Source organism: Chiloscyllium punctatum, chromosome 3, assembly GCF_047496795.1.
Source record: "Chiloscyllium punctatum isolate Juve2018m chromosome 3, sChiPun1.3, whole genome shotgun sequence".
Taxonomy (NCBI): Eukaryota; Metazoa; Chordata; class Chondrichthyes; order Orectolobiformes; family Hemiscylliidae; genus Chiloscyllium; species Chiloscyllium punctatum.
Genome location: NC_092741.1, coordinates 90,136,728 through 90,149,503, shown reverse-complemented (window position 1 = coordinate 90,149,503; position 12,776 = coordinate 90,136,728). Strand labels below are relative to the sequence as shown.

Here is a 12,776-nt window from a genome sequence, read left to right as displayed (position 1 = left end):
AGTGTATTTCATCATTTTGGAACAGGATGAGAATGGACAGACACTGGTCTCCAACTGAGGTTATCTATAACCATCGAATGACTGACAAGAGTGTGCTTCGGCTATGAATAGTTTCTGACATGTTTCAATCAGTTTGTCACTCCGCATATAAGCTACTTTTAATAACCATGGAAAATGCAATTACTTTTAAGATTATTTCATAACTGTGGTTTATTGTTTTTATTTATATTGCCTTGACACAATGTTCTCCTCTGTAGCATCATTGCTTCTTTGCTTCTAAAATTATATTGCAGCAGATGTCACTTACTGTAGCTCCCCACAGAGTGATGTGAGCAGTCTGATAGAAATAGCCCTCTGCTATAGAGACACTTAATGACAGGTGCCTTTTTCAACTATAAAGCTTGCAGACACTCCCAATATAACATGTTTTCCTTTACATGACCATCAATGTATCAACGCACTCTTTAAATGAATCACCTCCTAATATGGTGTGAACGTTCCAATTTGTAATCACTTACGTTCTGCGTTTGCATTCCTAAGAAACAATATTCCTTTTTTGCACAAACGCTAGAATTTCAATAAATTGCTGTGTACTATTATGGATTTGCCAGTTTATTTCTATTAAGACCAAAAGCAAATGAGCTGAAAGCAATGATAGTTCAAACTATTCATTTTCAACAGGAACAGAAAACTGTGAACTGTTTCTTTGATGCAACAATTCACTGTATCAACACAGTTTTATTGAAAAAAAACACTTTTAGAGAGATTTGAAGGCATCAGAGGTTTTTTTCAATGTTAGACTGAACATTCAAAAAGTTAATTGCATGTAATCTATGTGAGATTACAAATACAATGATACCACAATAACTACCCAATCACCCTGAATCAACCCTGAATAATATAAAACATTTATTTTGTTCACTTTCAAATGAAATGTATATTTATGTGCCAGATGCCAACAGAAATACTTCAATACTTCAAGGACATTTTGTTAGATTTTCATGAAATTTATATGATTGCCGTTATGTAAAACATTACTAGGAAATTAAATGCTATCAACATCATCAAACTAATAACTACTATTACAAAACATGTTCAAAACAAAAACAACGTACAGAATTTGGACTATTGTCTTTTTAAATAAACCCTCTCAAGAAACAATGGTATATTTATTACTTGTGAACCATATGGAAAATTGCACTGGCCTTGTGAGAGAAGTTAAGGAACAAGTAAGTTTTCTGCAATAAACTTTACATTGAACCTTTTCACCAGTTAATCTATTAAAGGTTCCCAATACTTGTGGAATAAAAATCAAAAGATCAACAATTTCTTACCTGTCACATCGAGATCCTGCATATCCAGGAGCACACTGGTCACATATTATCTCTCCCCTTGAATCCAGATGACAAGTCGGACTGAAACTATGTTGTTCATGTTCAGCAGCCACAAAAAGGTAAAAAATAAAAAAATGTATTAGCTGCATAACCAACAGCTCAGCTTTACTGAAATCATCCCTGTGGAACAGACTTGGGCTACTTTTTCCTTTGGGCACCAAAGATAGAACTGGGATCTCATAACAGCTAACAGTTTCTAGAATAACTATTGGATATTTCGACTGACACCAAGTATAGAAAAGGGATAGCAACATCTCAATGGCATTTCAGTCTGAAAGTTTCTGTCATGTCTAACTCTGTACTATATAAATAAAGGAATGCCCAGCTGCTTGGATGCATCTCCACAGTCTTGGAAAAGCATTGAATCCAACTGTAGTCATAAAGTTGTAGGATAATCAACAGATAAGATTATTGATTAGGCCTGCAAAGGCTTATGAGAAAGATCCTGTGCAACTGAATAACTTCTGTTTTTCTGTTTTTTAATTGTAATGCCCATTTGCCTCAACTCTCCTGTAGCAGTTCACAGAAGAGAGAGAGAGAGACCACCTTCTGTGCAGTCTAATGGTATGTAGGAAAGTCAGGATTGATAGTCAGTTAGACAATGCACTGAATTGAATTTATTATCTGGTATTACATTGGTATAAAAGAATCCTGCAGCACCCTGATTTCCTGTCACAGAAAGCTGTCAAATTTTCAGTTCCTTTGATTCCAGACACATAGGCTAAAAGTTTATGCCAGTTTCTTTTAAGCAGTTGGGATGTTTATGGTTTACTGTCTGTTTCTATCTTTATTCAATCACAATCTGAAAATTTTGCTGGTACTTTGGGGATCAAATTTGAGAGGCCGGGTGGCCTAACTTCTCCCAATTCCAATGTCCATTTGTCCAGCATTCTGGAGAGTATCCTTTAAAATGTTCCTTTAGAGTTGTTACTGATTAGAACTTACTGCTGTAAATTTTCAGGGGGAAAAGTAAGGAGATGTGGGAAGTAAGACTAAGAATCATCACGTTTTTGGACTTGGTTTGATTTGATTTTTTTTAATTCAGACTGCCTTACTTTCTTAACAAATAAATGGCTCATTATCCATGTGGCAGTCAGATTGAGAATATGAATGGCAGGATATTGAGGATAAGAGACAATGAATTAGGCTGCAGCAAAGTAAGCATTAAACCATCCTTGGTGAATTCTAATCACCATAGAGAAGTGTTTTTAAAAATGTAACTACCACATTTACGCAGTAGGGAGCAGTATAATACTCAGGTTATATCTTTCTCCCCATTTTGTCTCTTCTCTAATTTCCGCACAAGCAGATTAGGTGCTACTTTAGCAGATGATCTCAATGGACAGAATTTAATTATGTTTTTCTGGAAGTTATTACCATTGGAGGTTTTGTATGAAAAAAAAACTCTTTGTATCAACCAGCTGAGCTATAATGTTTACCTAAGTAATCATGGCAGTATCAGTACTGCTTCTCAGATGTGAAAATTCTATATTGAATGAGGCAAGAGAAAGAAGGTGAATGGAAAACAATGATGGTGAACAATATAGAAAAGATCATGGGAAATCCCATCAAAGAGAAGAGCAGGACTTCAAAGTGGGAAGTTCTTGAAGAGAACTTCAACTGGCTATGACTGAAACTCTAATACAAAGCAAGATACATAGCAACTGGAAAACTGAAATGAAAATTGGAAATGCTGAAAACTCAACAAGTTAGACAGCATCTGTGGAAAGTGAGACATCACACTTCTGTTCAAATTGGCTCTGATAAAAACAGTGACCTGAAACATTTAATTTTGTTTTTGCCTCCACAAATGCTGAATGAATGATTACGTGTTTCTAGCATTTCTTGTTTTCAACACAGATTTTCAGTATCCACTGTATTTTGTTTTTGGAATGAAGGTGAATTTAGTTTGTTTACCAATGGCTCATTCATTTCGCAGCTCAGATTCTGGCAATGATGCTGAACTCTATTATGTAAGTCACTAGGCAGAACCAGATCGACGGCATCTTGTGCCCACCCCATGGTAAGTTTGGTGGTAAAGGGGAACCTGGTCAGAAAAGGAGGAGGGTATGTGACCCAAAGACCCCAGCCATTGTCCCCTCCTCCTACAATATGAGATCCCCATTTGCAACAATCATTTGACTCTGGGCAAGAATGCAGCAACAATTTTGCTCCTCCAGTGAGTGAACTGGTAGTAGCCAGCATCTTCCCATTCAGTAGATCTGTCAGACTTTGACTGACCAGCAGCTCTTGGCATATGGGATTTCCAGCTCCACAGAATGACCAATAGGTTAGGAGTCTGAATGAAGGAAGAGGAGATGGCCCTTCATATGAAATGCTAACATGGGTATTCGCCAGCTCTCCAGCTGCTGGTCAAAACCACTGTCACCTCCACAAGATTCCATCATTATGTGATATTACAGACATGGATAATCTTACTTACTTATTTGTAGAAATTAGTAATGGGCAACTGCAAGGGTGACAATCATTGGGTGTTCCCCGAGTTGGATCTCCATAAAAGCCAGGCCGACATTTATCACAAAACCTGCCAGTGGTATCGTGTTGGCAATTCTGGAATAAATAATATTTCTTTAAAGAACCTTCTCAATAAAAGGCATATTATTTATTTATTTTCTTTAATTATTTTTTAAAAATCAATTTGCTGAATACATGGGAGAGTTGCCAACAGAACAACCTGTCATTCCACAACATCATTTACTGCAAATTGCATCTTTTCTCAATGAATAAATTTTGACATCCCAGTTTTATATGGAACTTCAATATTCCTCTCCAAAGATCACAAGCAGACAGCATTATAAAATTGGCTACAATTTAACTTGGAGCTTGGAGATTGCTGTGAACAATATTATTGTACAAATGTTTAACACAGCTGCATCCATTTCTCTATATGCTATTTTAATGGAAACATCAATCAATTTAAAGTAATCATATTAATGCCTCTGGCAAGAGAACAAAGAGAGAATGCAATATGAGCATTGTTTGATCCCCAGAAAGTTATAAAAGTTGCCTGATACAAAGAACCAGCAGGTTGCTAAACATTATTTTGAGATGAGGAGGCCTGGGTCCTTATCTCTCGAGTTCTCCTCTCAGTGGACAATCAATACCCCTTTCCTGATCTACACAATTCCACCTTGAGGCAGCTACAAGGTGATATGTGAGAGTTTTCCACATTACGTCTGGAAAGGCATTTGGGCCTCCTCTAAAATTGCAACAAAGCTAAAATTTGAATCTCTCTCACTGTCTCTCTCTCTCTCTCTCTCTCTCTCTCCGTCTCCCCTCTCCCTGACACTGTCTCTCTCTCCCCTCTCTCTGACACTGTCTCTCTCCCTCTCCATCTCCCCTCTCTCTGACACCATCTCTCTCTCCCTCCTGTCTCACCCTCAGCCACACCATCACCTGGACAGCATTGACTACCCTCTGCATGCTTTAGAACGCTGAAATCACAGCAATTTTTCAAAAGAAAAATTTCTGCATCTTCAGTTATGCACCTTGAAGGCAGAATATATGAAACTTCCGAGTAATGAAAAATATATTTAACAGGCAACTTCAAAATTGCAGTGTAACTAGAAGTTTACATTTCTTCTCAGATATACAAAATGTACACATGCTTTATCATAAATTGTATTACAGTGAATCTTTTAATTTGGCATAAGGATATACTTCAAACTATTTCGCACTAACATGCAGATTCCTAAATAGTAGCACAATCATCCACAAATCTCTGAATTATGTGCAATAAATGTTGCACTTCTAAAATAGCATTTAAATGGAATGTCCTTTATTAATTTGAGTTAACTCTTGGCTTAAAGGTAGAACATTCCCTGAAGGGAGAATGATAAATCATGAATCCAATTTTCACAATGCAGAAAGCATCATTGGAAAAGCTTTTCTCATCTTTGTAACAAACAGATAGCCATTCATGTAGCATTATTTTGATAATAAAATGATTAAAGTTACTTTAACCCTTGTGCCTTGTCAGACTGGATAAAAACAAACTGTCTTTGAGTTAACAAGAATAGTCAAATTTGTATATGATATGCAGATCACAGAAGTTTCAGAATAAAAGAGAAAAATTGTTCCCAACCTCATTGTTATGGAACTGATGTCCATGCATTAGAGATTAAGAATGTCTTTGACAAACATTGCTTACTCTGAATAATAAAATATTACACAATTTAGGTATATATGAAAAACATTTATACTCGCTTATTTGACCAGACAAGTGATTTAAACACATTCTATTTGGTGCGTGGGCATGAAATCAAATGTAAAATGGAATAATATAGTTTTTTTTAAAATTACAAATCATGCCATGGTCGTCCTGTAATGTTTACGTATTATTTTATTATGCTATTAATTTCCAAGACTGGCAAAATAATTTTATGGTGATTCCTCTGATTGTTCAGTGAAAATATAAGCACATCGACTGACTCTGCTAATCTCAGTCACATTGGGCTAAAGGCACCACAGGTGCCTTCTAAGTTGTTTGATTAGGCAGAAGAAGTGCACCCAAAGTTGATATTCCTTTCTGAATCCCAATCGGAACTGTGTACGTGTGAACATTAGATGAAAATAGATTTGGATAGCATGCCAACACTCATGGTTCAAGCATAAACTGTCCCACTACAGAAAGGTTCAAGCAGGTTTCTGGCACATACGAATGGACATGACCAAGGGCTAAACATAGGCTACTCGACCCTTCAAGGCATGCCTTGCTATTCAGTAAAATTACGGCTAATCTGATTTTGGCTGCAAATCTACATTCCTACATATGCCCACCAATCGTGCATCCCATACTTTTCAGGAATTTCTCTACTTCTGCCTTAAAGAGTATTCTGCATCCATTGCCATTTGAGCAAGGGAATTACAAAGACTCTCATCTCTGAGATTAAAAAAAAGATCTCATCCTTATGGGCACCCCCTTATTTTTAAAATATGACCCATCGTTCTATATCCTCCCATAAAAGAAACCATCTTTCCAAGTCCACCCAGTCCAGTTCCTTCAGGATCTTGTATGTTTCAAGGAAGTCACCTCTGCATCTTTTAAACTCTAGAGGTTACTGGATAAGCTTTCTCGGCCAACTGTCCAGCCTTTCCTCATAAGGGAGGTCCTCATTCCAGTTATTAGTTTAGAAAACCTTCTCTGAACGACTTCCACACATTTAACATCTTTCTGCATGTACGGTGTCCATGACTGCATACAGTACCCCAGGTCTGGTCTCAACAATGCACTGCATAACTAAAGTATAACCTCCCTACTCTGGCATTCAGTTCCTCTCACAAGAAACTTTTAGTTTTCCTGATTACTTGCATACTACCTAACCTTCTGCAATTCAAGTACCAGGATCTCTACACCCGAGAGCTCTGGAACCTCTCTGTGTTTATGCAAGATAATATGCTTCTTTTTCATTCTTGTTATCAAAATGGACAGTTTCATATTTTCCCCATATTGTACTCCATTTGTCAGATCTTTGCTCACCCACTTAATCTCTCTACATCCCTTTGTAGGCTCTTTATGTCCTCTTCACAACTCACTTTCCTACCTATCTTTGTATCATCAGCAAATTTAGCTACCCATACCTCCCTTCCAAATCATTTATATAAATTCATATAGAGTTCAGATCCTAGCACTGACCCCTGTGACCCATCACTCAAGACATCTTGTCAGCCTGAAAGAGACCCATTTATTCCTACTCTCTGCATTCTGTTGGCCAGACAATCTTCTATCCATGCCAACATGTTATCACCCACCCATGAGCTTTTGTTTTCCCCAATAACCTTTGATGTGTCACTTTATTAAGTGCCTTCTGGAAATCCAAGTTCAATACATTCACCTGCTCCCCTTTATCCACAGCAATGGCACTGAGTCCCTTTGAACCAGGGGTTCATTCCAAATGCCTGAAAGAATACATGACAATGTTTGGTTTTCAGGTTTCTAGCATGCCCCATCTGCAACTAGTAGAACACAAACAGCTGCAGGATGAGGGTCTAACGTGAATATTATACCTTTGAATACCATACGTAGGTGGGCAGAGACAAGGAGGAGGTGGGGTCCCGAATGTCACTTTCCCATGCAACTAAATGCTACTCACCTCCCCCACCAACCCAAAGTCTCCAAAAAGGCTTTGGGAAATGGCATTAACCACCCAAGGACTCGACAGTCTGAATGGCATCCTTCAGTGCTATAATGACAAATCAAATTTGCAAGATCTGCAGGAAGGTGAGCTATGTTGGAGCCCAAAATCAGGGGCAAATCACAGGGGCTGCACAGACTTGATGTCAGATTCCCAATATCATCAGTAAAATGCCAGTAGTAGCAGGAGGCCCTTCAGTGGCCAATGGTCTATGGTTGATCTGACCACTCAATGCATCCATGCTACCAATAAATTTGCAATGGGTGGGTCTGGGTGACTGGTAGATGCGATGCCTAATTTTTACCTTGCCCCCATTCCCAAACATACCATCTCACCCCAAGAGACTGTAAAAATTTCAGCTTACAGAATCTACAGCAAGAAATAGGAAGCAACCTAACGAGGTCAGTCATCAGGAATGATTGTTTGTCCCCTGCAAATGTTTTCAGATGTCACAATGCATGAAATTCAAAGGAATCAGAATGGAATTTCCATTTTAAATTCAAACCAAAAAAAATAAAACATATAACCATGTTCACAGCTGGAGATGGGGGTTTGATCCAAAAGTGTACAGCTTGTGATCTGCAACTCCCATCTTTTAAAGGGACTAAAGGAAGGGTCCAAGAGACCTTGGAGTGCAGGTTCATAGCTCCTTGAAAGTGCAGTTGCAGGTAGATAGGATAGTGAAGAAGGCGTCTGGTACGCTTTCCTTTATTGGTCAAGTATTGAGTACAGGAGTTGGGAGGTTATATTGTGGCTGTACAGGACATTTGTTAGGCCGCTGTTGGAATATTGTGTGCAATTTTGGTCTCCTTCCTATTGGAAAGATGTTGTGAAACTTGAAAGGGTGCAGAAAATATTTACAAGGATGTTGCCAGGGTTGGAGGATCTGAGCTACAGGGAGAGGCTGAACAAGCTGGGGCTATTTTCCCCGGAGCGTTGGAGACTGAGGGGTGACCTTATAGAGGTTTACAAAATTATGAGAGACATGGATAGGATAAATAGACAAAGTCTTTTCCCTGGGGTTGGGGAGTCCAGAACTAGAAGGCATAGGTTTCGGATGAGAGGGGAAAGATATAAAAAAGACCTAAGGGGCAACTTTTTCATGCAGAGGGTGGTACATGTATGGAATGAGCTGCCAGAGGATGTGGTGGAAGCTGGTACAATTGCAACATTTAAGAGGCATTTGGATGGGTATATGAATAGGAAGGGTTTGGAGGGATATGGGCCGGGTGCTGGCAGGTGGGACTAGATTGGGTTGGGATATCTGGTCGGCATGGACGGGTTGGACCGAAGGGTCTGTTTTCATGCTGTACATCTCTAGACTCTATGACTCATTAGTGGATTACAAGCCAGTCAAACAGTTAAGGGAAGGGCAAACAGCACAAGCTCTTTGGGTTCTAGGGCAGGATGTCCAGGGAGAGAGGCGTCAGGCTGTGAAACCTACATCAGTCACAACCACGTGGCAATCGCAGCCATGCTGCAGGTAGTGTCACAGAGTCATAGAGATGTACAACACGGGAACAGACCCTACAGTGTAACTCACCCATGCCAACCAGATGTTATGTATTAATCTAGTCGCATTTACCAGTGTGTGGCCGATGTCCCTCTAAACCTTTCCTACTCATATACCCATCCAGATTACTTTTAAATCCTGTAATTGTACCAGCCTCCGCCACTTCCTCTGGCAGCTCATTCCATACATGCACTGTCAAAAATGTTTCCCCTTTTATATCTTTCCCATTCACCTGAAACCTATGCCCTCTAGTTTTGGACTCCCCTACCCTGGGGGAAAAGACCTTGACTATTCAGTCTGTCATGCCTCTCATGATTTTATAAACCTCTATAAGGTAACCCCTCAGTCTCTGACGCTCTAGGGAAAATAGCCCCAGCCTACTCAGCCTCTTGCCATAGCTCAAACCCTCCAATCCTGGCAATACCCTTGTAAATCTTTTCTGAACCCTTTCAAGTTTCACATTTTTCTATCGCAGGGAGACCAGAATTGAATGCAGTATTCTAGAAATGGCCTAACCAATGTCCTGTGCAGCACACATGATGTCCTAATTCCTATACTCAATGCACTGACCAATATAGCCAAGGGTACAAATGCCTTCTTCACTATCCAGTGCACCTGTGAGTTCACATTCAAGGTCAGGAGGCAGGGATTTGGACCAAGAAGACTAACGAATCCATTGAACTAGTGGAGCTTTTTTAAAATTCTGGTGACTACTGTGTCTACAGTGTACTATACAGGACCCCTGGCAGGGAGAAAGTAACATCTGAGCACTCTATCCATTCCCAGCATGAATATCAGTATTTTGGAAAAGACTCCAATTCTACCCTGAAACTGTCTTTGTCTCTGCACAGAGGCCATTAGGCGACCATGTCGAGGAGAAAATGGAGGACCAGTCATTGTGGGTCCCAGCCTAAGGAGACTGTCTCATGATTTGATGATGACTCCCCGAAAGTCCTCCTACAGACTGTGGATGTTTGATGGAAAGTCCTCATGTCAATTGTTAGGAAAAAGAGACATCCCAGTCAGACCAAATCAGCCTAGACAGAGGTTGCAGAGGTAGTGAGCAACGTAAATCTGTCCACAGGACATGACTGACCTGTTGCAAGAAGCTCAATGACCTATTGCAATGTGTCTGGGTGAGTATGTAACCATTTCACAGATTAGACCTACATGGAAAGGTTTAAGATGTGATGTGTGTCAAGTGTGCAATTGCCCAGTATCTTAGCCAAGTGCACAAGGTAGCAAATGTATGTGTGTGTGTCTGTGTGTGTCTGTGTATGCGAGCATGTATATATAAAGGTGAGATATGGGGATGGGGTGAAAACTGAAAGATTATTGCCAGTGCCACTACAATTTCTATTCTCACTTCCTTCAATATCTTTGTTTGCATCTCATAAAGACCAGCTTCAGGTAGCGACAGCTTATCCAAATGCCACCTCCTCATCAATTTTAAACACTTAGATTCAGAGAGTCATAGAGACGTACAGCATGGAAACAGACTCTTCGGTCCAACCCACAGGTGCCAACCAGATATTCCAACCCAATCTAGTCCCACCTGCCAGCACCCGGCCCATATCCCTCCAAACCCTTCCTATTCATATACCCATCCAAATGCCTTTTAAATATTGCAATTGTACCACCACTCCCTCTGGCAGCCCATTCCACACACACACCACAGTCTGCGTGAAAAAGTTGCCCCTTAGGTCTCTTTTATATCTTTCCCCTCTCACCCTAAACCTATGCCCTCTAGTTCTGGACATCCCCACTCCAGGGAAAAGTCCTTGTCTATTTACCCTATCCATGCCCCTCATGATTTTATAAACCTCTATGAGGTCACCCCTCAGCCTCCAACGCTTCAGGGAAAACAGCTCTACCTTATTCAACCTCTCATTATAGATCAAATCCTCCAACCTTGGCAACATCTTTGTAAATCTTTAGTGACAGAGCTTCTTGCACCGTCACCATGGCCTCAGCAGCATTTGCCTTTTGGTAAAGTCCAATGCAAATCATTCATTTAACTCCTCAGTCATGTTGCTTGCCTGTACATGTAAGTATTCTTGTTAGTTCTCGAATCAGCTCAATTTGTCCTTGTACAATTGATGCGCTTATGGAAAACTCTGGCATTTCCTTTTCTTTTTAGAAATTGACCCTTCTGCAGCTGATTTAGGACCATGCATTTTTATTTGCAGGAAATAAGGGCACATAATGACTGAGATACAGCCAGGAACCAGTCGGTCAAACTCATTTTGCAATTTTCACCCTTCTAGAGGAGTAGTGGGGAGGCTGTATTAACGGATTTGAAATTCAAGGCTGAGATAGGCTGATTTTTAATTAGCATGATAAATTAATGGAGAGAGTGAAGTCACATGCAGGGTGTTCTAGCTAGGTCGACAAAGAACTGGTTGAGCAACAGGAGACAGAGTAGTAGTTGAAGGGAGTTTATCAAAATGGAGAAAGGTGACCAGTAGTTTTCCACAGGGATTGGTGTTGGAGCCACTGTTGTTTGTGATATACATAAATGATCAAGAACTTGTTGATCATACTATACTGTTGGTATGATCAGCAAGTTTGCAGATGACACAAAGATTTGCAGAGTAGCAGAGAACATATGAGACTGTTCAAAGAATACAGGAGAATATAGATAGACTGGAGAGTTGGGCGGAAAATCAGCAAATGGAGTTCAATCCAGACAAATGTGAGGTGATCCATTTAGGCAAGTCTAATTCTAGAGCGAATAATACAATGAACGGAAGAGCCTTGGGAAAAGTTGATGAGCAGAGAGATCTGGGGGTGCAGATCCATTGTACCCTGAAGGTTGCTGCACAGGTGAATAGAGTGGTCAAGAATGTATATGGTATGCTTGCCTTCATTGGATGGGGTATTGAGTATAAAAGCTAGCAGGTCATGTTAAAATTGTACAGTACATTGGTTCGGCCACATTTAGAATACTGTGTACAGTTCTGGTCACCTCTTTACCAAAAGGATGTGGACGCTTTGGAGACGGTGCAGAGAAGGTTTACGAGGAAGTTGCCTGGTATGGAAGTTGCTAGTTATGAAGAGAGGTTGAATAGGTTAGGTTTGTTTTCATTAGAAAAAAGGAGATTGAGGGGAGACTTGATTGAGGTTTACAAAATCATGAAGAGTATAGACAGGGTAGATAGAGATAAGATTTTTTCCAGGGTGAAGGATTCAATAATGAGAGGTCACGCTCTCAAGGTGAGAGGTGAAAATTTTAAGGGGGATACACATGGCAAGTACTTTACACAGAGGGTGGCAGGTGTCTGGAACACATTGCCAGCAGAGGTGGTAGAGGCAGGTAAAGGTAGATTCATTTAAGATGCGTCTGGACAAATGCATGAGTAGGTGGGGAGCAAAGAGATACAGGTGCTTAGGAATTAGGCGACAGGTTTAGACAGTAGATTTGGATCGGCTCAAGCTTGGAGGGCCAAAGGGCCTGTTCCTGGGCTGTAAATTTTCTTTGTTCTATGTTCTAGCAAGATTATGTGGATAAGGCAGGAAAGTGGAGTTGAGGATTGTCAATTCAGCCATTGAATGGTGAGGCAGATTCAATGGATCAAATGGCCTACTCCTGTTCCTACACTGCATGTTCCAAGTCAAAACACTTTGACAAATGTGATTTTTTCAGTAATACTCAGGCTCTGGTCTAACAAATAACTATTTATTGTAGTACTGATTGTGGAACTTTAAATACAT

General features: G+C 40.1%; 1 protein-coding gene across 3 annotated transcripts in view; it reads right to left on the bottom strand.

The window, feature by feature from the left end:
* The window catches only part of lama2 (laminin, alpha 2), a 387,170-nt gene that overhangs the window by 179,524 nt on the left and 194,870 nt on the right, over positions 1-12,776 (bottom strand). For all 3 annotated transcript variants that reach the window (XM_072556030.1, XM_072556031.1, XM_072556033.1), the window contains exons 17-18: positions 3,838-3,965; positions 1,335-1,421 (exon numbers count right to left, since the gene is read on the bottom strand). In XM_072556030.1, coding sequence (XP_072412131.1) covers positions 1,335-1,421; positions 3,838-3,965 — 215 coding nt within the window. The remainder of the gene's footprint in view (positions 1-1,334; positions 1,422-3,837; positions 3,966-12,776) is intronic.